This window comes from Carcharhinus amblyrhynchos, chromosome 2, assembly GCF_965287045.1.
Source record: "Carcharhinus amblyrhynchos chromosome 2, sCarAmb.v2.hapA, whole genome shotgun sequence".
Classification (NCBI taxonomy): domain Eukaryota; kingdom Metazoa; phylum Chordata; class Chondrichthyes; order Carcharhiniformes; family Carcharhinidae; genus Carcharhinus; species Carcharhinus amblyrhynchos.
In genome coordinates this window covers 148,704,104-148,729,734 of record NC_137325.1, presented here as the reverse complement: position 1 = coordinate 148,729,734, position 25,631 = coordinate 148,704,104, and the positions used below count along the sequence as shown (strand labels likewise).

General features: G+C 51.7%; 1 protein-coding gene across 2 annotated transcripts in view; it reads right to left on the bottom strand.

Moving 5' to 3' along the window:
- Positions 1 to 430: 430 nt before the first annotated feature.
- LOC145359533 (uncharacterized) overlaps positions 431 to 25,631 on the bottom strand; it is a 129,248-nt gene continuing 104,047 nt past the window's right edge. Inside the window, exons 18-19 of one of the 2 annotated variants that reach the window (XM_080214168.1) lie at positions 14,690 to 14,806; positions 431 to 924 (exon numbers count right to left, since the gene is read on the bottom strand). In XM_080214168.1, the coding sequence (XP_080070294.1) occupies positions 843 to 924; positions 14,690 to 14,806 (199 nt within the window). In that variant the 3' untranslated portion in view covers positions 431 to 842. The remainder of the gene's footprint in view (positions 925 to 14,689; positions 14,807 to 25,631) is intronic. The other variant, XM_080214178.1, reaches the window with a different exon arrangement.

The following is a 25,631-nucleotide window of genomic DNA, read 5'->3' as shown; positions in this document are numbered from 1 at the left end:
AGTCAGTGAGTATGACAGGCAGTGTGTGACAGGCGGTGAGTGTGACAGGCGGTGAGTGTGACAGGCAGTGGGTGTGATAGGTGGTGAGTGTGACAGGCAGTGAGTGTGACAGGCAGTGAGTATGACAGGCAGTGAGTATGACAGGCAGTGAGTATGACAGGCAGTGAGTATGACAGGCAGTGAGTATGACAGGCAGTGTGGGGCAGGCGGTGAGTGTGACAGGCAGTGAGTGTGACAGGCGGTGTGTGACAGGCAATGAGTGTGACAGGTGGTGAGTGTGACAGGCAGTGAGTATGACAGGCAGTGAGTATGACAGGCAGTGAGTATGACAGGCAGTGAGTATGACAGGCAGTGTGGGGCAGGCGGTGAGTGTGACAGGCAGTGAGTGTGACAGGCGGTGTGTGACAGGCAATGAGTGTGACAGGTGGTGAGTGTGACAGGCAGTGAGTGTGACAGGCGGTGTGTGGCAGGCGGTGAGTGTGACAGGCAGTGAGTGTGACAGGCAGTGAGTGTGACAGGCAGTGAGTGTGACAGGCAGTGAGTGTGACAGGCAGTGAGTGTGACAGGCAGTGAGTGTGACAGGCGGTGTGTGCCTGTGACAGGCAGTGAGTGTACAGTGTGATGAGTGCACATAGTTTTCCAGTGTTACATTATCTGAACACTGCAATAGATCAACAACAACCCTGAAGGGGTTAAATCGGCCTGGACCTTTCACGGTGGCTAACTGGCTTTGAAGAAGAGTTGCTTCATCGGAGTGCAATGTATGGCCCCAGTGTACAAATCCGTGATGACGCCTCTCCCAGTCACTCTGTCACAGGTTAACACATCAAGTGTCACTCCCATCACTTCTCATTGCCTTGTTTTGGGCACAGTATCTTGTAGGCCACAGTGTAGGCTTGTACATACACACGCAGCTGGTTAATCCTACACAGGGGACACAAGAAGGACAATTAACTCACCATGAATCAGGCTGTTATCATACGAGCTACACGGTAAAAATAATCTGACAGGAACCTGGCGCAGAAGAGGCCATTCAGCCCATCCTGTCTGTGCTGACAGAAACATCTGAACTCCCACCTAATCCCACCTGCCAGCACTTGGCCCATAGCCCTGAATGTGATGACGTGCCAAGTGCTCACCCACAATGATGTGAGGCAAGGTCACCTTCTCTAACTCTACTGATACCGGGCTGGGGTCTCCGGGCTGGGGTCTCCGGGCTGGGGTCAGCGGGCTGGGGTCTCCGGGCTGGGGTCAGCGGGCTGGGGTCTCCGGGCTGGGGTCACTGGGCTGGGGTCAGCGGGCTGGGGTCTCCGGGCTGGGGTCTCCGGGCTGGGGTCACTGGGCTGGGGTCTCCGGGCTGGGGTCTCCGGGCTGGGGTCAGCGGGCTGGGGTCTCCGGGCTGGGGTCAGCGGGCTGGGGTCTCCGGGCTGGGGTCACTGGGCTGGGGTCAGCGGGCTGGGGTCACCCGGCTGGGGTCACCGGGCTGGGGTCTCCGGGCTGGGGTCAGCGGGCTGGGGTCTCCGGGCTGGGGTCACCCGGCTGGGGTCTCCGGGCTGGGGTCAGCGGGCTGGGGTCTCCGGGCTGGGGTCAGTGGGCTGGGGTCTCCGGGCTGGGGTCACCGGGCTGGGGTCTCCGGGCTGGGGTCAGCGGGCTGGGGTCACTGGGCTGGGGTCACTGGGCTGGGGTCAGCGGGCTGGGGTCTCCGGGCTGGGGTCACTGGGCTGGGGTCACTGGGCTGGGGTCTCCGGGCTGGGGTCACTGGGCTGGGGTCTCCGGGCTGGGGTCTCCGGGCTGGGGTCAGCGGGCTGGGGTCTCCGGGCTGGGGTCACTGGGCTGGGGTCAGCGGGCTGGGGTCTCCGGGCTGGGGTCTCCGGGCTGGGGTCACTGGGCTGGGGTCAGCGGGCTGGGGTCACCCGGCTGGGGTCACCGGGCTGGGGTCTGCGGGCTGGGGTCAGCGGGCTGGGGTCTCCGGGCTGGGGTCACCGGGCTGGGGTCTCCGGGCTGGGGTCAGCGGGCTGGGGTCACCCGGCTGGGGTCAGTGGGCTGGGGTCAGCGGGCTGGGGTCTCCGGGCTGGGGTCAGTGGGCTGGGGTCAGCGGGCTGGGGTCTCCGGGCTGGGGTCTCCGGGCTGGGGTCAGCGGGCTGGGGTCAGCGGGCTGGGGTCTCCGGGCTGGGGTCAGCGGGCTGGGGTCACCCGGCTGGGGTCACCGGGCTGGGGTCACCCGGCTGGGGTCAGTGGGCTGGGGTCAGCGGGCTGGGGTCACCCGGCTGGGGTCTCCGGGCTGGGGTCTCCGGGCTGGGGTCAGCGGGCTGGGGTCAGCGGGCTGGGGTCACCCGGCTGGGGTCACCCGGCTGGGGTCTCCGGGCTGGGGTCTCCGGGCTGGGGTCACCGGGCTGGGGTCTCCGGGCTGGGGTCAGCGGGCTGGGGTCACCCGGCTGGGGTCTCCGGGCTGGGGTCTCCGGGCTGGGGTCTCCGGGCTGGGGTCAGTGGGCTGGGGTCAGCGGGCTGGGGTCTCCGGGCTGGGGTCTCCGGGCTGGGGTCTCCGGGCTGGGATCAGCGGGCTGGGGTCTCCGGGCTGGGGTCTCCGGGCTGGGGTCACCGGGCTGGGGTCAGCGGGCTGGGGTCTCCGGGCTGGGGTCACCGGGCTGGGTCTCCGGGCTGGGGTCACCGGGCTGGGGTCAGTGGGCTGGGGTCAGCGGGCTGGGGTCAGTGGGCTGGGGTCAGCGGGCTGGGGTCAGTGGGCTGGGGTCTCCGGGCTGGGATCAGCGGGCTGGGGTCTCCGGGCTGGGTTCTCCGGGCTGGGGTCACCGGGCTGGGGTCAGTGGGCTGGGGTCTCCGGGCTGGGATCAGCGGGCTGGGGTCTCCGGGCTGGGTTCTCCGGGCTGGGGTCACTGGGCTGGGGTCTCCGGGCTGGGGTCTCCGGGCTGGGGTCTCCGGGCTGGGGTCTCCGGGCTGGGGTCAGCGGGCTGGGGTCTCCGGGCTGGGGTCAGCGGGCTGGGGTCTCCGGGCTGGGGTCACCGGGCTGGGGTCACCGGGCTGGGGTCAGCGGGCTGGGAAGTTCAGTGAGCTGCGGGACCAGAGTCAGTAGGAGTGAAGTTTCCCGGGTGAACTGTGAATCCCGGCTTCATTTGTTCCCTCAGAAGAACAAACACCTCTGGCCCAACCACCCACAGCCCACCTTCCCCCGGAACCCCCTCCCCAACTATATCAGCACTGTGAGACAGTGAGGTGGGGGGGGGCTACAGAAGGACTTGGACAGGCTAGCAAATTAGACAAGGAAGTGGCAGATGGAATACAGTGTGGGAAAGTCTGAGGTTACACATTTTGGGAGGAAGAATAGAGACACAGACTATTTTTTAAATGGGGAGAAAATTCAGAAACTGGGGGCCTGATTCACCCATCGTGGTTTTTCTGGTGTGAGAATGGCAGGTTGGCCATTTCCCAGGAACGCCTGTGCATCTCCCAGAGCTGGAGAACAGTCACAGTCAGGTTCACACTGCAAACCGGCAGGAAGAGATTTAAATCTTTTTAAAATGTATTTTAAATCTATTTTATATCTGATTATCGGCTCGGAACTTGCCGTTCCTGAGTGGATCTCCCACACCGCAGGGGGTTCTTCACTCTGGCAGGGTTTAGAGAGCTCCCCACATTCAGGGAACTAGTGGGAGACCCCGCATCGGGGTAGGCATCGGGGCCCCCCAGGGGGTCAGGCAGTCGGGGGGGGGGGGGGGTGCCCTGTGGGCATGGGCACCCTGGTAGTGCCAGCCTATGACCCCTAGCACTGCTGAAGGGGCAAAGTGCCCGTGCCCAGAGGACACCTTAGCACTGCCCACCGGACATTGGACAGTGCGAAGGAGGTGGGGCCCATTGTGGGCACGGCCTAGGGGCAATTGCAGGGGGGTGGGAAACCCTGCTGCCACAGGATCGGTCTGGGCTGGAGGAAGGTCAGTAATTGGGACAGGCTGGAGGGGAGGGGGTCTACCAGGGTTGGAGGGGTGTGGGGGGAATCGCCATTACTGAAGGGTGGTGCCTGGACATCAGGGCACTCCGGGGCGGAGCTGGCCCGGGAATTGTGGGGGCCGTGATCACACCAGTGACCTAGGCAGGAAAAGGGATGGGGATATAAGGCAGAAATTCAGGGAGTTAGGATGGAAGCTTAGAGCTAGAACAAACAGAGTTGTTACCTCTGGTTTGTTACCTGTGCCACGTGCTAGCGAGGAGAGGAATAGGGAGAGAGAGCAGTTGAACACATGGCTACAGGGATGGTGCAGGAGGGAGGGATTCAGATACCTGGATAATTGGGGCTCGTTCTGGAGTAGGTGGGACCTCTACAAACGGGATGGTCTTCACCTGAACCAGAGGGGTACCCATATCCTGGGGGGGGAATTTGTTAATGCTGTTCGGGAGGGTTTAAACTAATTCAGCAGGGGGATGGGAACCTGAATTGTAGCTCCATTATACAGGAGGTTGAGAGCAGTGAGGTCATGAATGAGGTTTCAAGGTCGCAGGAGTGTACCAGCAGGCAGGAGGGTGGTTTGAAGTGTGTCTACTTCAGCGCCAGGAGATCCAGAATAAGGTGGGTGGACTTGCAGCATGGGTTGGTACCTGGGACTTCGATGTTGTGGCCATTTCAGAGACATGGATAGAGCAGGGACAGGAATGGTTGCTGCAGGTTCCGGGGTTTAGGTGTTTCAGTAAGATCAGAGAAGGTGGTAAAAGAGGGGGAAATGTGGCATTGTTAGTCAGGGACAGTATTACGGTGGCAGAAAGGAGGTTTGATGACGACTCGTCTACTGAGGTAGTATGGGCTGAGATTAGAAACAGGAAAGGAGAGGTCACCCTGCTGGGAGTTTTCTATCGACCTCCGAAAAGGTCCAGAGATATAGAGGAAAGGATTGCAAAGATGATTCTGGATAGGTGCAAAAGTAACAGGGTAGTTGTTATGGAGGATTTTAACTTTACAAATATTGACTGGAAACGCTATAGTTCGAATACTTTAGATGGGTCAGTTTTTGTCCAATGTGTGCAGGAAGGTTTCCTGACACAGTATGTAGATAGGCCAACAAGAGGTGAGGCTACATTGGATTTGGGTAATGAACCAGACCAGGTGTTAGACTTGGAGGTAGGTGAGCACTTTGGTGATAGTGACCACAATTTGGTTATGTTTACTTTAGTGATGGAAAGGATTGGGTATATACCGCAGGGGAAGAGTTATAGCCGGGGGAAAGGAAATTATGATGTGATTAGGTGAGATTTAGGATGCTTAGGATGTGGAAGGAAACTGCAGGGGATGGGAACAATTGAAATGTGGAGCTTGTTCAAGGAGCAGCTACTGTGAGTCCTTGGTAAGTTTATATCTATCAGGCAGGGAGGAAGTGGTTGAGCGAGGGAACTGTGGTTTACTAAAGAAGTTGAATCTCTTGTGAAGAGGAAGAAGGAGATTTATGTAAAGATGAGATGTGAAGGCTCAGTTAGGGCACTGGAGAGTTACAAATTAGCCAGGAAGGAGTTAAAGAGAGAGCTAAGAAGAGCCAGGAGGGGACATGAGAAGTCTTTGGCAGGTAGGATAAAGGAAAACCCTAAAGCTTTCTATAGGTATGTCAGCAATAGAAGAATGACTTGGATAAGATTAGGGCTAGTCAAGGGCAGTAGTGGGAAGTTGTACGTGGAATCTGAAGAGATAGGAAAGGTGCTATAATAACCAGGGTTGTCACTTTGGAAGGACAAACCAAAGTAGAACGTACAGGCTAAATGGCAGGACTCTGGAGAGTGCAGTTGAACAGAGGGATCTGGGAATACAGGTACAGAATTCCTGAGAAGTGACGTCACAGGTGGATAGGGTCGTAAAGAGTGCTTTTGGTACATTGGCCTTTCTAAATCAAAGTATTGATTATAAGAGTTGGAATGTTATGGTGAGGTTGTATAAGACATTGGTGAGGCTGAATTTAGAGTATTGTGTACAGTTTTGGCCACCTAGTTACAGGAAGGATGCAAACAAGATTGAAAGAGTGCAGAGAAGGTTCACAAGGATGTTGCCGGGACTTGAGAAGCTGAGTTACAGAGAGAGATTGAATAGATTAGGACTTTATTCCCTGGAGCGTAGAAGAATGAAGGGAGATTTGATAGAGGTGTATAAAATTATGATGGGTATAGATAGAGTGAGTGCAAGCAGGCTTTTTCCACTGGGGCTAGGGGAGAAAAAAAACCAGAGGGCATGGGTTAAGGGTGAAGGGGGAAAAGTTTAAAGCGAATATTAGGGGGGGCTTCTTCACACAGAGAGTGGTGGGAGTGTGGAATGAGCTGCCGGATAAAGCAGTAAATGCGGGGTCACTTTTAACATTTAAGAAAAACTTGGATGAGAAGGGTGTGGAGGGATATGGTCCAAGTGCAGGTATGGTCCGTCATCAAAGAAGAAATAGCGAGGCACCTAGAGAAGAATGGTTTGATCGAGCAGACGCAGCACGGATTTGTTTCGGGGAAGTCGTGTTTGACGAATTTATTGGAATTCTATGAGAACATAAGAACATAAGAAATAGGAGCAGGAGTAGGCCATCTAGCCCTTCGCGCCTGCCCCGCCATTCAATAAGATCATGGCTGATCTGTCGTGGCTCAGTTCCACTTTCCCGCCCTCTCCCCATAACCCTTAATCCCCTCTCTTATCAAGAACCCATCAACCTGCGTCTTAAAAATATTTAGCGAGGCAGCCTCCACCACTTCAACGGGCAGAGAATTCCAGAGATTCACCACCCTTTGAGTGAAGAAGTTCCTCCTCAACTCCGTTCTAAACCGCCTCCCCTTTATCTTGAGGCTGTGCCCCCTAGTCCTACTGTCTTTTTTGAGCGGGAAGAGTCTCTCCACCTCTATCCTATCCATCCCATTCATCATCTTATACGTCTCAATGAGATCTCCCCTCATTCTTCTACGAGGATGTGACTAGTGCGGTAGACAGAAGGGAACAGGTGGATGTGGTGTTTTTAGATTTCCAAAAGGCGTTTGATAAGGTGCCGCACAAAAGGTTGCTTCAGAAGGTTAGGGTGCATGGAGTTGGGGGTAAGGTATTAGTGTGGATAGAGGATTGGTTGTCTAATAGGAGGCAGAGAGTTGGTATCAATGGGTGCTATTCTGATTGGCGGTTGGTGACTAGTGGAGTGCCCCAGGGATCGGTGCTGGGGCCTCAGCTATTTACCATTTATATAGATGATCTGGAGGAGGGAGCTGAGTGTAGGGTGATGAAATTTGCTGATGACACAAAGATGAGTGGAAAAGCAAACTGTGCGGAGGGTGTGGAGAGTCTGCAGGGGGATCTGGATAGGCTGAGCGAGTGGGCGAGGACCTGGCAGATGGAGTATAATGTTAGCAAGTGTGAGGTTATCCACTTTGGCAGGAATAATAGTAGGAGGGATTACTATTTAAAGGGTGAAAAGCTGCAGCATGCTACGGTGCAGAGAGACCTGGGGGTCCTTTGTGCACGAGTCGCAAAAACCCAGTCTGCAGGTGCAGTAGGTGATCAAGAAGGCGAATGGGATGCGGGCCTTTATAGCGAGGGGGATTGAATATAAAAGTAGGGAGGTCTTGCTGCAACTGTACAGGGCACTGGTGAGGCCGCAGCTGGAGTACTGTGTGCAGTTTTGGTTGCCGCACTTGCGCAAGGATATTTTGACCTTGGAGGGAGTGCAGAGGAGGTTCACTAGGCTGATACCGGAGATGAGGGGGTTGGACTATGAAGAGAGACTAAATAGAGCGGGTCTGTACTCAGAGTTTAGAAGGATGAGGGGGGATCTTATAGAGACGTATAAGATAATGAAAGGGATGGATAGGGTAGAGGTAGAGAGATTCTTCCCGCTCAGAAAGGACAGCAGGACTAGAGGGCACAGCCTCAAGATAAAGGGGGGGCGGTTTAGAACGGAGTTGAGGAGGAACTTCTTTGCTCAAAGGGTGGTGAATCTCTGGAATTCTCTGCCCGTTGATGTGGTAGAGGCTACCTCGCTAAATATATTTAAGTCACGGGTAGATAGGTTTCTGACAGACAAGGGAATTAAGGGTTATGGAGAGAAAGCGGGAAAGTGGAACTGAGCCACTTCAGATCAGCCATGATCTTACTGAATGGCGGGGCAGGCTCGAGGGGCGAGATGGCCTACTCCTGCTCCTATTTCTTATGTTCTTATGTCAGTGGGACGAGGCAAAAACTGGTTTGGCACAGACAAGAAGGGCCAAAAGGCCTGTTTCTGAGCTGTAATGTTCTATGGTTCTAAGGTTCTAAATGAATATTTTTCCTCAGTATTCACACAGGAAAAAGACAATGTTGTCGAGAAGAATACTGATATTCAGGCTATTAGACTAGACTGGATTGAGATTCATAAGGAGGAGGTGTTAGCAATTCTGGAAAGTGTGAAAATAGATAAGTCCCCTGGGCCAGATGGGATTTACCCTAGGATTCTCTGGGAGGCTAGGGAGAGATTGCAGAGCCTTTGGCTTTGATCTTCATGTCATCATTGGCTACAGGTATAGTGCTGGAAGACTGGAGGATAGCAAGTGTTGTCCCCTTGTTCAAGAAGGGGAGCAGAGACAACCCTGGTTATTATAGACCGGTGAACCTTACTTCTGCTGTGGGCAAAGTTTTGGAAAGGATTAAAAGAGATAGGATTTATAATCATCTAGAAAGGAATAGTTTGATTAGGGATAGTCAGCACGGTTTTGTGAAGGGTAGGTTGTGCCTCACAAAGCTTATTGAGTTCTTTGAGAAGGTGATGAAGAGATGAATGAGGGTAAAGCAGTTGATGTGGTGTACATGGATTTCAGTAAAGTGTTTGATAAGGTTCCCCACGGTAAGCTATTGGAGAAGATATGGAGGCATGGGATTGAGGGTGATTTAGCAGTTTGGATCAGGAATTGGCTAGTTGTCAGAAGACAGAGGGTGGTGGTTGATGGGAAATATTCAACCTGGAGTTCAGTTACAAGTGGGGTACCTCAGGGATCTGTTTTGGGGCCACTGCTGTTTGTCATTGTTATAAATGACCTGGATGAGGGTGTAGAAGGATGGGTTAGTAAATTTGTGGATGACACTAAAGTTGGAGTTGTGGACAGTGTGGAAGGACGTTGCAGGTTACAGAGGGACATAGATAAGCTGCAGAGCTGGGCCGTGAGGTTCTATGATCCTATGACTTTGCAGTCCTTGTTCAAGATTCTCATAAGGTTAACGTGCAGGTTCAGTCAGCAGTTAGGAAGGCAAATGCAATGTCAGCATTCATGTCGAGAGGGCTAGAATACAAGAGCAGGGATGTACTTCTGAGGCTGGAGAAGGCTGCAGCTGGAGTACTGTGTGCAGTTTTGGTCGCCGCACTTGCACAAGGATATTTTGGCCTTGGAGGGAGTGCAGAGGGGGTTCACTAGGCTGATACCGGAGATGAGGGGGTTGGACTATGAAGAGAGACTAAATAGACTGGGTCTGTACTCATTGGAGTTTAGAAGGATGAGGGGGGATCTTATAGAGACGTATAAGATAATGAAGGGGATGAATAGGGTAGAGGTAGAGAGATTCTTCCCGCTCAGAAAGGACAGTAGGACTAGAGGGCACAGCCTCAAGATAAGGGGGGGGTGTAGTTTAGATCGGAGTTGAGGAGGAACTTCTTCACTCAAAGGGTGGTGAATCTCTGGAATTCTCTGCCCGTTGAAGTGGTGGAGGCTGCCTCGCTAAATATATTTAAGTCACGGGTAGATAGGTTTTTGGTAGACAAGGGAATTAAGGGTTATGGGGAGAGGGCGGGAATGTGGAACTGATCCACTTCAGATCAGCCATGATCTTATTGAATGGCGGGGCAGGCTCGAAGGGCTAGATGGCATACTCCTGCTCCTACTTCTTATGTTCTTACGGATAAGGCTCTGGTCAGACCCCATCTGGAGTACTGTGAGCAGTTTTGGGCGCAATACCTAAGGAAGGATGTGCTGGCCTTCCAGAAAGGGTCCAGAGGAGGATCACAAGAATGTTCCCATGAATGAAGGGTTGATCATATCAGGAGTGGTTGAGGACTCTGGGTCTGTACTCAATGGAATTTAGAAGGATGGAGGGGAGGAATCTTATTGAAACTTACAGGATATTGCAAAGCCTGGATAGAGTGGACAAGGAGAGGATGTTTCCACTAGTAGGAAAAACTAGAACCAGAGGGCACAACCTCAGGCTAAAGGAACGATCCTTTAAAACAGAGATGAGGAGGAATTTCTTCTTCCAGAGAGTGGGGAATCTGTGGAACTCTTTGCCGCAGAGGGCTGTGGAGGCCGGGTCACAGAGTGTCTTTAAGACAGAGATAGATAGGTTCTTGATTAATAAGGGGATCAGGGGTTATGGGGAAAAGGCAGGAGAATGGGGATGAGAAAAATATCAGCCATGATTGAATGGCGGAGCAGACTCGATGGGCCGAGTGGCCTAATTCTGCTCCTATGTCTTAAGGAAAATGTACTTGATCTCCATTTTTAAAGAACCTTTTATTAAAATATTTCTAAACAATGCATGGACATTGCTGATGCGGTCAGGATTTATTACCCATCCCTAATTGCCCCTTCAGAAGGTGGTGGTGAGCTGCCTTCTTGAGCCGCTGCAGTCCCTGAGGAGCAGGTACACCCACAGTATACCTGCACCTCAGGTTCCGGAGGATTGGAGATGTGGTTCCTTTATTCAAGAAAGGGAGAAGAGATAGCCCAGGAAATTACAGACCAGTGAGTCTAACCTCAGTGGTTGGTAAATTCATGGAGAAGATCCTGAGAGGCAGGATTTATGAACATTTGGAGAGGTATAGTATGATCAAGAATAGTCAGCATGGCTTTGTCAAAGGCAGATCTTGCCTTATGAGCCTGATTGAGTTTTTTGAGAATGTGTCTAAACACATTGATGAAGGAAGGGAAGTAGATGTGGTTTATATGAACTTCAGCAAGGCATTTGATAAGGTATCCCATGCAAGGCTTATTGAGAAAGTGAGGGGGCATGGGATCCAAGGGGACATTGTTCTGTGGATCCAGAACTGGCTTGTCCACAGAAGGCAAAGAGTGGTTGTGGATGGGTCTTTTTCTGCATGGAGGTCAGTCACCAGTGGAGTGCTCCAGGGATCTGTTCTGGGACCCTTGCTGTTTGTGATTTTTATAAATGACCTGGATGAGGGAGTGGAGGGATGGGTTGGTAAGTTTGCTGATAACACGAAGGTTGGAGGTGTTGTGGATAGTGTGGAGGGATGTCAGAAGTTGCAACGAGACATTGATAGGATGCAAGGCTGGGTGAAGAAGTGACAGATGGAGTTCAAACCAGATAAGTGTGTGGTGATTCATTTTGGCAGGTCAAATAGGATGACAGGATATAATATTAAGGGTAAGACTCTTGGCAGTGTGGAAGATCAGAAGGATCCACTTCGATAATGTGACTGAACACATTGACGAAGGAAGTGCCGTGGACGTAGTGTACATGGACTTCAGCAAGGCGTTTGATAAGGTCCCCCATGCAAGACTTCTTGAGAAGGTGAGAGGGCATGGGATCCAAGGGCCTTTGGCCTTGTGGATCCAGAACTGGCTTGCCTGCAGAAGGCAGAGAGTGGTTGTGGATGGGGCTTTTTCTGAATGGAGGTCAGTCACCAGCGGAGTGCCTCAAGGATCTGTTCTGGGACCCTTGTTGTTTGTCATTTTCATAAATGACCTGGATGAGGAAGTGGAGGGATGGGTAAGTAAGTTCGCTGATGACACGAAGGTCGGTGGTGTTGTGGATGATCTGGAAGGATGGCAAAAGTTGCAGCAGGACATAGATAGGATGCAGGACTGGGCGGAGAAGTGGCAGATGGACTTCAACGCGGATAAATGTGTAGTCGTCCATTTTGGCAGAACCAACGGGATGAACGAGTACACTATCAAGGGCAGAAGTCTGAGTAGTGTTGAGGAGCAGAAGGATCTTGGGGTCCGGGTCCACAGGACTCTTAAATCGGCCTCGCAGGTGGAGGAGGTGGTCAAGAAGGCGTATGGTGTACTGGCCTTCATTAATCGAGGGATTGAGTTTAGGAGTCGGGAGGTAATGCTGCAACTTTATAAGACCCTTGTCAGGCCTCATTTGGAGTATTGTGCGCAGTTCTGGTCGCCTCACTATAGGAAAGATGTAGAAGCTATTGAAAGGGTGCAGAGGAGATTTACAAGGATGTTGCCTGGACTGGGAGGCATGCCTTATGAAGTTAGGTTGAGGGAGCTGGGACTCTTTTCCCTGGAGAGACGAAGGTTGAGAGGCGACCTGATAGAAGTTTACAAAATGTTGAGAGGAATAGATAGGGTGGACTCTCAGAGGCTATTTCCCCGGTTTGAAATGGTCGCTACGAGAGGACACAGATTTAAGGTGCGGGGAGGGAGGTTCAGAAGTGATGTTAGGGCTAAGTTTTTCACTCAGAGGGTGGTGAGTGAATGGAATCGGCTGCTGTCAGTGGTGGTGGAGGCGAACTCGCTGGGGTCTTTTAAAAGACTTCTGGATGAGTATATGGGGTTTAATGAGATTGAGGGTTATAGATAGGTCTGTAGGTTGGTAGGTGATGATGTGATCGGCGCAACTTGTGGGCCGAAGGGCCTGTTTGTGCTGTAGTGTTCTATGTTCTATGATCTTGTGCTCTGGGTTCATAGAACTCTCAAAACAGCTTCGCAGGTAGAGGATGTGGTTAAGAAGGCAAATGGTGTACCGGCCTTCATCAATCGAGGGATTGAGTTTAGGAGTTGGGAGATAATGTTGCAGCTGCATACAACCCTGGTCAGACCCCACTTGGAGTACTGTGCGCAGTTCTGGTCACCTCACTACAGGAAGGATGTAGAAGCCATAGGAAGGGTGCAGAGGAGATTTACAAGGATGTTGCCTGGATTGGGAGGCATGCCTTATGAGGATAGGTTGAGGGAGCTCGGCCTTTTCTCCTTGGAGAGACAAAGGATGAGAGGTGACCTGATAGAGGTTTATAAGATTTTGAGGGGTATAGATCAGGTGGATTCTCAGAGGCTTTTTCCACAAGAGGACACAGGTTTAGGGTGCTGGGGAGTAGGTACAGAGGAGATGTCAGGGGTAAGTTTTTCACTCAGAGGGTGGTGGGTGAGTGGAATGGGCTGCCGGCAGTGGTGGTGGAGGCGGATTCGATAGGGTCTTTTAAGAGACTTTTGGACAAGTACATGGGACTTGGTAAGATAGAGGGTTATAGGTAAGTCTAATAGGTAGGGAAATGTTTGGCACAACTTGTGGACCGAAGGGCCTGTTTGTGCTATAGTTTTTCTATGTTCTATGTTCACAGTGCTGTTAGGGAGGGAGTTCCAGGATTCTGACCCAGTGACAGTGAAGGAACGGCCGATATATTTCCAAATCAGGATAGTGAGTGACTCGGAGGGGAATCTCCAGGTGGGGGGTGTTCCCAGGTATCTGCTGCTCCTGTCCTTCTAGATGGAAGTGGTGGTGGGTTTGGAAGGTGCTGCCTAAGGAGCCTTGGTGAGTTGCTGCAGTGCATCTTGTAGATGGTACACACGGCTGTCACTGTGTGTTGGTGGTGGAGGGAGTGGATGTTTGTGGATGGGGTGCCAATCAAGTGGGGCTGCTTTATCCTGGATGGTGTTGAGCTTCTGGAATGTTGGAGCTGCACCCATCCAGGCAAGTGGGGAGTATTCCATCACACTGCTGGCCTGTACCTTGTAGACGGTGGACAGGTTTCGGGGAGTCAGGAGGTGAGTTCCTCATTGCAGGATTCCCAGCCTCTGACCTGCTCTGGTGGCCACAATATTTACATTGCTGGTCCAGTTCAGTTTCTGGTCAGTGAGAACCCCCAGGACATTGATAATAGAACATAGAACATAGAACATTACAGCGCAGAACAGGCCCTTCGGCCCACGATGTTGCGCCGACCAGTTAAAACAATGACCCACTAACCTAAACCAATCCCTTTTCGTCCATAAACCTATCCACGGATCTCTTAAACGCCCCCAAACTAGGCGCATTTACAACTGCAGCAGGCAGGGCATTCCAATCCCTCACCACCCTCTGGGTAAAGAACCTACCCCTGATATCCGTCCTATAACTACAATCCCCATTGATAATGGGGATTCAGTGATGGTAATGCCATTGGATGTCAAGGGGCAATGGTTAGAGTGTCTCTTATTGGTCATGGTCTTTGACTGGTATTTGTGTGGTGTGAATGTTACTGATACTTGTCAGCCCAAACCTGGATATTGTCCAGATCTTGTTGCATTTCCACACAGACTGCTTCAGTATCTGAGGAGTGGTGAATGGTGCTGAACACTGGGGATGTTTGCTGATGATTGAACAATCTGGGAGTGTTTGATGGGGACAGTGTAGAGGGAGCTTTACTCTGTATCTAACCCCGTGCTGTACCTGTCCTGGGAGTGTTTGATGGGGGACAGTGTAGAGGGAGCTTTACTCTGTATCTAACCCCGTGCTGTACCTGTCCTGGGAGTGTTTGATGGGGACAGCGTAGAGGGAGCTTTACTCTGTATCTAACCCCGTACTGTACCTGTCCTGGGAGTGTTTGATGGGGGACAGTGTAGAGGGAGCTTTACTCTGTATCTAACCCCGTGCTGTACCTGTCCTGGGAGTGTTTGATGGGGGGACAGTGTAGAGGGAGCTTTACTCTGTATCTAATCCCGTGCTGTACCTGTCCTGGGAGTGTTTGATGGGGACAGTGTCCATTACCTGTATTTGGTGCAGAGTTGGATACCGAGTGGTCCACACCTATCAGTGTAGCTTTCCCGAATTCCTCGCCGAGTGGCGCGTGCTGTGCTCACTGTCACCGTCACAATTGGGCAGGTGCTGTGGGGGTGGAGAGAGAGAGCAGTGTGAGCGCAGGCAGGTTTGGAGAGATTACCTGCCAAACACCCCCCCGTCCCACCCACCCCCCTGTCACTGCCACCCCCTCCCTCCTGTCACCTCCAACCCCACCCTCCATCACTGCCACCCCCACTTCCCAACCCCCAACTCAATCCCACCAACTCCGCCCTCCATCACTGCCACCCACACTCCATAACCCCCAACCCCCACCCCAACCCAATCCCACCAACCCCACCCTCCAGCACTGCCACCTACACTCCCCAACCCCCAACCCCATCCCCCACCCCAACCCAATCCCACCAACCCCACCCCCCATCACTGCCACCCCCACTCCCCAACCCCCAACCCCATTCCCCACCCCAACCCAATCCCACCCTCCAGCACTGCCACCCCCACTCCCCAACCCCCAACCCCATTCCCCACCCCAACCCAATCCCACCAACCCCACCTTCCAGCACTGCCACCCCCACTCCCCAACCCCCAACCCCATCCCCCACCCCAACCCAATCCCACCAACCCCACCCTCCAGCACTGCCACCCCCACTCCCCAACCCCATCCCCCACCCCAACCCAATCCCACCAACCCCACCCTCCATCACTGCCACCCACACTCTCCAACCCCCAACCCCATCCCCCACCCCAACCCCACCCTCCAGCACTGCCACCCACACTCCCCAACCCAATCCCACCAACCCCACCCCCCATCACTGCCACCCCCACTCCCCAACCCCCAACCCCATCCCAACCCAATCCCACCAACCCCACCCCCCATCACTGCCACCCCCACTCCCCAACCCCCAACCCCATTCCCCACCCCAACCCAATCCCACCAACCCCACCCTCCAGCACTGCCACCCCCACTCCCCAACCCCCAACCCCATCCCCCACCCCAACCCAATCCCACCAACCCCACCCTCCAGCACTGCCACCTACACTCCCCAACCCCCAACCCAATCCCACCAACCCCACCCTCCATCACTGCCACCCCCACTCTCCAACCCCCAACCCCATCCCCCACCCCAACCCAATCCCACCAACCCCACCCTCCATCACTGCCACCCCCACTCTCCAACCCCCAACCCCATCCCCCACCCCAACCCAATCCCACCAACCCCACCCTCCAGCACTGCCACCCACACTCCCCAACCCAATCCACCAACCCCACCCCCCATCACTGCCACCCCCACTCCCCAACCCCATACCCCATCCCCCACCCCAACCCAATCCCACCAACCCCACCCCCCATCACTGCCACCCCCACTCCCCAACCCCCAACCCCCAACCCCATCCCCCACCCCAACCCAATCCCACCAACCCCGCCCTCCATCACTGCCACCCCCACTCCCCAACCCCCAACCCCATTCCCCATCCAAACCCAATCCCACCCTCCATCACTGCCACCCCCACTTCCCAACCCCCACCCCAACCCCACCAATCCCACCCTCCATCACTGCCACCCCCACTTCCCAACTCCCACCCCCATCTCCAGCCCCCATACCCACCCCCACTCCAACCCCACCCCTGTCACTGTCACCCCCAAACTCCCAATCCCAGCCCCATCCCCAGCCTCATCTCTTACTCCCACCCCCTTCCCCACACCCATCCCCAGCCCACCCTGTGCCACCCCCATACAGGCAGGAAGAGGAAGAGCTCCTGCGAAGATAATTCAGGGAGTTCGCTGGGATTAGATTTGATTGGATTAGATTTATTATTGTCACATGTATTCACATACCAAAGAGGTGGATGGGGGCAAGGCAGTTGACGTGGTATATATGGATTTTAGTAAGGCGTTTGATAAGGTTCACCATGGAAGGCTTCTGCAGAAAGTGTAGATGTATGGGATTGGGGGTAATCTAGGAAATTGGATCAGGAATTGGCTATCAGATAGGAGACAGAGGGTGGTGGTTGATGGTAAATATTCGTCATGGAGTTCAGTTACGAGTGGTGTGCCTCAGGGATCTGTTTTGGGGCCACTGCTGTTTGTAATTTTTATTAATGATCTGGATGAGGGTATAGTTGGGTGGATTAGTAAATTTGCTGATGACAAGTCGGAGGTGTGGTAGATAGTGAGGAAGGGTGTCATAGTTTGCAGGGAGACAGACAAGTTACAGAGCTGGGCCGAGAGGTGGCAGATGGAGTTTAATGCAGAAAAGTGTGAGGTAATTCACTTTGGCAGGAATAACAGATGTGTCGAGTATAGGGCTAACGGGAGGACTCTGAATAGTGTGGATGAACAGAGGGATCTAGGTGTACGTGTACATAGATCCCTGAAAGTTGAGAATCAAGTAGATAGGGATAAAAGAACAAAAGAACAAAGAACAACCCAGCACGGGAAACAGGCCCTTCGGCCCAACGAGCCCGCGCCGCCGCATCACCCTACACCTATTCTACCCTGCATGTCTACGAATGGGACCCTACTCAGTCAGATTCAGGGAAGAAATAGTGTCAATTTGGTAGAAACCGATTAGCCTAAGAGCACATCTTTGGGGTGTGGGAGGAAACCGGAGCGCCCGGAGGAAACCCACGCAACCACAGGGAGAATGCGCAAACTCCCACAGACACAGGCCCAAATCCATGTATCTGCACAGCTAGCAGTGCTAGTCACTAAGCTGTTGCGGCGCCCGTCTACCGGTCCAGGATCAAGCACACACACCGACACGAAGTACTAGGCCACTCCTGGACTTCCAAGAGCAGCCCACGCACGACCCGCCGTGTGCATGCCCCTCGTTTGACACGAGGTGGACCTCCACCTGTGGAATAAAGACAAAAAATATTAATCTTACAGCCTGCCCTTCCGGTGTCTCCCGAGGTTTAACCCTATTTAATAGCCCCTACCATATCCCTCCATTCTCGTTTCACTCATGTGCCTATCTAACTGCATCTTAAACGAGTCCAACGTTCCTGCCTCCACCACCCTACTCGGTAGCGCATTCCAGACCCCCACAACTCTCTGCATAAAGAACCTTCTTCTTACCTCCAAATTATACCTCCCCCCCCTCACCCTTAAGTGATGACCTCTCGTGTTCGTACCCAGTCTAGGGAGCAGTCTCTCACTATTAACTCTATCTATTCCCTTCAGTATCTTATATACCTCTATCATGTCCCCTCTCAATCTCCGTCTTTCCAAGGAGAATAGCCCCAGTCTCTTCAATCTCTCCTCGTAACCCAGTCCCCCCATGCCAGGCAACATCCTGGTAAACCTCCTCTGCACCCTTTCCAGAGACTCCACGTCCTTCCGGTAGTAAGGTGACCAGAACTGGACGCAGTACTCCAAATGCGGTCTAACCAACGTTCTGTATAACTGAAGCATTAGACGGCAGCTTTTATACTCTAAGCCCCTTCCTATAAAGGCTAACATCCCATAAGCCTTCCTAACAACGTTCTCCACTTGTTTTAAGAAGGCATACGGTGTCTTGGCGTTTATTGGTAGGGGGATTGAATTTAGGAGTCGCAGCGTCATGTTACAACTGTACACAACTCTGGTGCGGCCGCACTTGGAGTACTGTGTGCAGTTCTGGTCCCCACATTATAGGAAGGATGTGGAGGCTTTGGAGAGGGTGCAGAGGAGGTTTACCAGGATGTTGCCTGGTATGGAGGGGAGGTCCTGAGGAGAGACTGAGGGATTTGAGGTTGTTTTCGTTAGAAAGAAGGCGGCTAAGAGGGGACCTTATTGAAACATATAAGATGATTAGAGGTTTAGATAGGGTGGACAGTGATAGCCTTTTCCCTCGGATGGAGAAAGCTAGCACGGGGGGGGCATAGCTTTAAATTAAGGGGTGGTAGTTATAGGACGGATGTCAGGGGTAGGTTCTTTACCCAGAGGGTGGTGAGGGATTGGAATGCCCTGCCTGCTGCAGTTATAAATGTGCCTAGTTTGGGGACGTTTAAGAGATCCGTGGATAGGTTTATGGATGGAAAGGGATTGGTTTAGGTTAGTGGGTCATTGTTTTTTAACTCGTCGGCGCAACATCGTGGGCCGAAGGGCCTGTTCTGCGCTGTAATGTTCTATGTTCTATACAGTGAAAAGTATTGTTTCTTGGGCGCTATACAGACAAAGCATACCGTTCATAGAGAAGGAAAGGAGAAATTGCAGAATGTAGTGTCACAGTCGTAGCAGAGAGTTAGAATGAAGCTTTAGAAGCATTGAATGAGAGTAAAAGATAGAATTAGAAGGTATGCTGGGCACAGCTTGTAAGAAGTTGCCTCACTCTGGTGCCATCCTAGAGTCTTTCTAAGGTAGTAATCTCAGGATTACTCCCTTGGAACAGGGAGATAGTACAGTTGAACACTCCATAGAGGTTTACAGTATGGAAACTGGCCCTTCAGACCAACTTGTCCATGCTGCCCATTTTTTTGAATTCCTAAACTAATCCCAATTTCTCACATTTGGCCCATATCCCTCTATACCTATCGTACTCATGTAACTGTTGAAATGCTTTTTAGAAGACAAAATTGTACCCGCCTCTTCTACTACCTCTGACAGCTTGTTCCAGACACTCACCGCCCTCTGTGTGAAAAAATTACCCCTCTGGACACTTTTGTATCTCTTCCCTCTCACCTAAAACCTATACCCTCTAGTTTTAGACTCCCTGACCTTTGCGTTAAGATATTTACTATCTATGTTGTCTGTGCCCCTCATTATTTTATAGACTTCTGTAAGATCACCCCTCAGCCTCCTACGCTCCAGAGTAAAAAGTCCCAGTCTATCCAGCCTCTCCTTATAACTCAATCCATCAAGTCCCGGTAGCATCCTAGTAAATTTCTTCTGCACTCTTTCTAGTTTAATAATACCAGAACTGTCACAGTGGCTAAAGAGCTGGTGTAGGAGGGAGGGCTTTAATTATGGATTACGGGGATGTCTTCTGGAGAAGCTGGGTTCTGTACAAGAAACAAGAGTTGCATCTGAACTGGAAGGGCATCAGTATCCTGGGTGGGAGGATTGCTAGCGCTGTTTGGGAGGGTTTAAACTAGCATGGCAGGAGGTTGGGAACCGGAACAGCAGATCAGCAACTGTCAGGACTGGGGGAAAAACTGAGACTGAGATAGACACAGTGCAGAGTAAGAGCCAGCAGAGGGAGGCTGCGGGACTCAGACTGAGATAGACATAGTGCAGAGTAAGAGCCGGCAGAGGGAGGCTGCGGGGCTCAGACTGAGATAGACACAGTGCAGAGTAAGAGCCGGCAGAGGGAGGCCGTGGGGACTCAGACTAAGATAGACACAGCGCAGAGTGAGAGCCGGCAGAGGGAGGCTGCGGGACTCAGACTGAGATAGACACAGTGCAGAGTAAGAGCCGGCAGAGGGAGGCTGCGGGGCTCAGACTGAGATAGACACAGTGCAGAGTAAGAGCCGGCAGAGGGAGGCTGCGGGGCTCAGACTGAGATAGACACAGTGCAGAGTGAGAGCCGGCAGAGGGAGGCTGCGGGACTCAGACTGAGATAGACACAGTGCAGAGTAAGAGCCGGCAGAGGGAGGCTGCGGGGCTCAGACTGAGATAGACACAGTGCAGAGTAAGAGCCGGCAGAGGGAGGCTGCGGGGCTCAGACTGAGATAGACACAGTGCAGAGTAAGAGCCGGCAGAGGGAGGCTGCGGGACTCAGACTGAGATAGACACAGTGCAAAGTAAGAGCCGGCAGAGGGAGGGCGCGGGACTCAGACTGAGATAGACACAGTGCAGAGTGAGAGCCGGCAGAGGGAGGCTGCGGGGCTCAGACTGAGATAGACACAGTGCAGAGTAAGAGCCGGCAGAGGGAGGCTGCGGGGCTCAGACTGAGATAGACACAGTGCAGAGTAAGAGCCGGCAGAGGGAGGGCGCGGGACTCAGACTGAGATAGACACAGTGCAGAGTAAGAGCCGGCAGAGGGAGGCTGCGGGGCTCAGACTGAGATAGACACAGTGCAGAGTAAGAGCCGGCAGAGGGAGGCTGTAGGACTCAGACTGAGATAGACACAGTGCAGAGTAAGAGCCGGCAGAGGGAGGCTGTAGGACTCAGACTGAGATAGACACAGTGCAGAGTAAGAGCCGGCAGAGGGAGGCTGCGGGGCTCAGACTGAGACAGACACAGTGCAGAGTAAGAGCCGGCAGAGGGAGGCTGCGGGACTCAGCGGGATTGTAGGGCTGGAGTGCATTTGCTTCAATGCAAGAAGTATAACAGGTAAAACAGATGAACAGAGAGCCTGGATTACTGCATGGAATTAAGATGTTATTGCAATTACAGAGACATTGTTAAAGGAGGGACAGGACTGGCAGCGTAACATTCCAGGATACTGTTGTTTTGGACGGGAAGGAAGAGGAAGCAAAAGGGGTTGGGGATTCACATTGCTGATTAAGGAACACAGCATTGCTGTGTTGAGGGAGGAGATATTGGAGGGATCTTGTAATGACACATTATGTGCGGAGCTCAGGATTAGGAAGGGTGAAATCACAATGTTGGGAGTGTACTATAGGCCTCCCAGCAGCCCACAGGAGACAGAGGAGCAGCTGAGCAGTCAGATACTGGAAAGGTGTAAAAAACAGGGTAGCTGTGTTGGGTGACTTTAACTTCCCCAATATTAACTGGGACTCCCTTACAGCCATGGGCTCGGATAGAGAGCAATTAGATGTGTCCGGGGGGGGGCGCTTTTTGATACATATATTGACAATCCAACCAGGGAGGGGGCCGTACTAGATTTGGTATTGGGGAATGAGGCAGGCCAGGGGATCGATGTTTCAGTGGGGGAGCATTTTGGGCTTAACGATCATAATTCCATAAGATTTCCGGACAAGTGTAGCCCTCAGGTGAGGTGCTTAATTGGGCGAGGGCCAGTTACATCCAAGTTAGGGAGGAACTGGGAATGTGGATTGGGAGCAGCTATTGAGGCAAATTCATGTCTTTTAAAGGCCAGTTGAATGAAGTGCAGAACAAGCTTGTCCTCGCAGAAATTAAGGATAAAAATGGCAAAATTCAGGAACCATGGATGACAAGGGAAATTGTAAGCTTAGTCAAAAGGGAAAAGGAAGCATTCAATAGGTCTAGGCATCGAAAAACTGACAAAGCCCTTGAGGAGTACAGAGAAAGTCGGAAGAAACTTAAACATGGAATTAGGAGGCTACAAGGAGCCATGAAATGTCCTTAGCAAACAGGATCAAGGAGAATCCCAAGGCTCTTTATGCATATATCAGGATCAGGAGGGAAGCATATCCCCTTTGACCACAGGCAAAGTCCCAAAGGACAGAAAGCCAATGTTGTCCCCTTGTTTAAGAAAGGAAGCACAGATAATTGGAACTGCATGGTGGCACAGTGGTTAGCACTGCTGCCTCACAGCTCCAGGAGCCCGGGTTCAATTCCCAGCATGGATCAATGTCTGTGTGGAGTTTGCACATTCTCCCAGTGTCTGTGTGGGTTTCCTCCCACACTCCAAAAATGTGCAATTTGGTTGACTGGCCATGCTAAATTGTCCTTTAGTGTCCTGGGATGTGTAAATTAGAAGGATTGGCAGGGTGGATATGGGGGGGTCGTGGTGGGATTGCTGTTGGTGCAGACTTGATGGGCTGAATGGCCTCTTCGTGCACTGTAAGGATTCTATGGTTCTATAATCCAGGAAATGATAGGCCGGTGAGCCTGATGTCAGTGGTGAGGAAGCTTTTGGAGAAGATATTGAGGGACAGGATTTGGAAGGAAGCGCATTTGAAGGAAAATGGACTAGTCAGTGACAGGCAACATGGTTTTGTACAGGGAAGGTCATGTCTCATCACCTTGACAGAGCGTTTTGAAAAGCTGAGAAAGATAATTGATGAAGGAAGGGCTGTGGATGTAGTTTAGGTGGACTTTAGTAATGCGTTTGACAAGGTTCCACATGGCAGACTGGTACAAAAACTAAAATCACATGGGATTTGGGATGGGCTTGCTAAATGGATACAGAACTGGCTTGGTTATAGAATGACAGAGAGTAGCAGTTGAGGTGTGTTTTTCAGAATGGAGATCTGTAGCTAGTGGTGTTCCGCTGGGATCAGTGCTGGGACCTCTGTTGTTTGTAGTATATATAAATGATCTGGAGGAAAATAAGAACATGAGAACTAGGAGCAGGAGTGGGCCATCTGGCCCCTCGAGCCTACCCCACCATTCAATAAGACCATGGCTGATCTTTTTGTGGACTCAGCTCCACTTACCCGCCTGCTCACCATAACCCTTAATTCCTTTACTGTTCAAAAATTTATCTATCCTTGCCTTAAAAACATTCGATGAGGGAGCCTCAACTGCTTCACTGGGCAGGGAATTCCACAGATTCACAACCCTTTGTGTGAAGAAGTTCCTCCTCAACTCAGTCCCAAATCTGCTTCCCCTTATTTAGAGACCATGTCCCTAGTTCTAGTTTCACCCGCCAGTGGAAACAACTTCCCTGCTTCTATCTTATCTATTCCACTCATAATCTTATATGTTTCTATAAGATCTCCCCTCATTCTTCTGAATTCCAATGAGTATAACCCCAGTCTACTCAGTCTCTCCTCATAAGCCAACCCTCTCAACTCCAGAATCAACCTAGTGAATCTCCTCTGCACCCCCTCCAGTGCCAGTATATCCTTTCTCAAGTAAGGAGACCAAAACTGTACACAGTACTCCAGGTGTGGCCTCACCAGCACCTTATACAGCTGCAACATAACCTCACTGTTTTTAAACTCCATCCCTCCAGGAATGAAGGACAAAATTCCATTTGCCTTCTTAATTACCTGCTGCATCTGCAAACCAACTCCTTGAGATTCCTGTACAAGGACACCCAGGTCCCTCTGCACAGCAGCATGCTGCAATTTTTTACCATTTAAATAATCGTCCATTTTGCTGTTATTCTGACCAAAATGGATGACTTCACATTTACCAACATTGTACTACATCTGCCAGACCCTCGCCCATTCACTCAGACTATCCATATCCCTTTGCAGGCATTCAGTGTTCTCTGCACACTTTGCTCTGCCACTCATCTTAGTGTCATCTGTGAATTTTGACACACTACACTTGGTCCCCAACTCCAAATCATCTATGGAAATCGTAAACAATTGCATTCCCAACACTGATCCCTGAGGCACACCACTAGTCACTGATCACCAACCAGAAAAATACCCATTTACACCCACTCTTTGCTTTCTGTTAGTTATCCAATCCTCTATTTTGTATCAGGAAAACATGCATCGTCTGATTAGTAAGTTTGCAGATGGCATGAAGATTGGTGGAGTTGCTGATAGTGCCAGGGATTGTCAGAGGGTACAACAGGATAGAGATAGATTGGAGACTTGGGCACAGAAATGGCGGATGGAGTTTAATCCAGACAAATCTGAGGTGATGCATTTTGGTTTTAAATGCATTTCAAATTGAGTTGTGAATTATACTGTAAATGACAGAACATTAACATACAGAGGGATCTGGGTGTGCAGGTCCACAGTTCCCTAAAAGTGACAACACAGGTGGCCAAGGTGATTAAGAAGGTATACGGCATGCTTGTCTTCATCAGCCGGGGCACTGAGTACAGGAGTTGGGAAATCATGTTGCAGCTATATAAAACCTTGGTTAGGCTGTATTTGGAGTATTGTGTACAGTTCTGGTCACCACGTTACCAGAAGGACGTGGAAGCTTTGGAGAGAGTGCAAAGAAGGTTCACCAGGATGGTGCCTGGTCTCGAGGGTGTTGGCTGTGAGGAGAGGTTGGATAAACTAGGATTTTTTTCACTAGAAAGACAGAGGCTGAGGGGAGACATAAGAACATAAGAAATAGGAGCAGGAGTAGGCCATCTAGCCCTTTGAGTCTGCCCCGCCATTCAATAAGATCATGGCTGATCTGAAGTGAATCAGTTCCACTTTCCCGCTTTCTCCCCATAACCCTTAATTCCCCTGTCTATCAAAAACCTATCTACCCGTGACTTAAATATATTTAGCGAGGTAGCCTCCACCACTTCAACGGGCAGAGAATTCCAGAGATTCACCACCTTTTGAGTGAAGAAGTTCCTCCTCAACTCCGTTCTAAACTGCACCCCCCCTTATCTTGAGGCTGTGCCCTCTAGTCCTGCTATCCCTTCTAAGCGGGAAGAATCTCCCTACCTCTACCCTATCCATCCCTTTCATTATCTTATACGTCTCTATAAGATCCCCCCTCATCCTTCTAAACTCCAACGAGTACAGACCTAGTTTATTTAGTCTCTCTTCATAGTCCAACCCCCTCATCTCCGGTATCAGCCTAGTAAACCTCCTCTGCACTTCCTCCAAGGCCAAAATATCCTTGCGTAAGTGCGGCAACCAAAACTGCACACAGTACTCCAGCTGCAGCTTCACCAGTGCCCTATACAGCTGCAGCAAGACCTCCCTGCTTTTATATTCAATCCCCCTCGCTATGAAGGCCAGCATCCCATTCGCTTCCTGACCACCTGCTGCACCTGCAGGCTGGGTTTTTGCGACTCATGCCCAAGGACCCCCAGGTCCCTCTGCACCGTAGCATGCTGCAGCTTTTCACCCTTTAAATAATAATCCCTCCCACTATTATTTCTCCAAAGTGGATAACCTCACACTTGCTAACATTATACTCCATCTGCCAGGTCCTCGCCCACTCGCTCAGCCTATCCAGATCCCTCTGCAGACTTTCCACACCCTCCGCGCAATTTGCCGTTCCACCAATCTTGGTGTCATCAGCAAATTTTGACACCATACACTCGGTTCCCTCCTCCAGATCATCTATATAAATGGTAAATAGCTGAGGCCCCAGCACCGATCCCTGCGGCACTCCACTAGTCACCAACTGCCAACCAGAATAGCACCCGTTGGGTGGTAGAGGTCTACAAAATGATGAAGG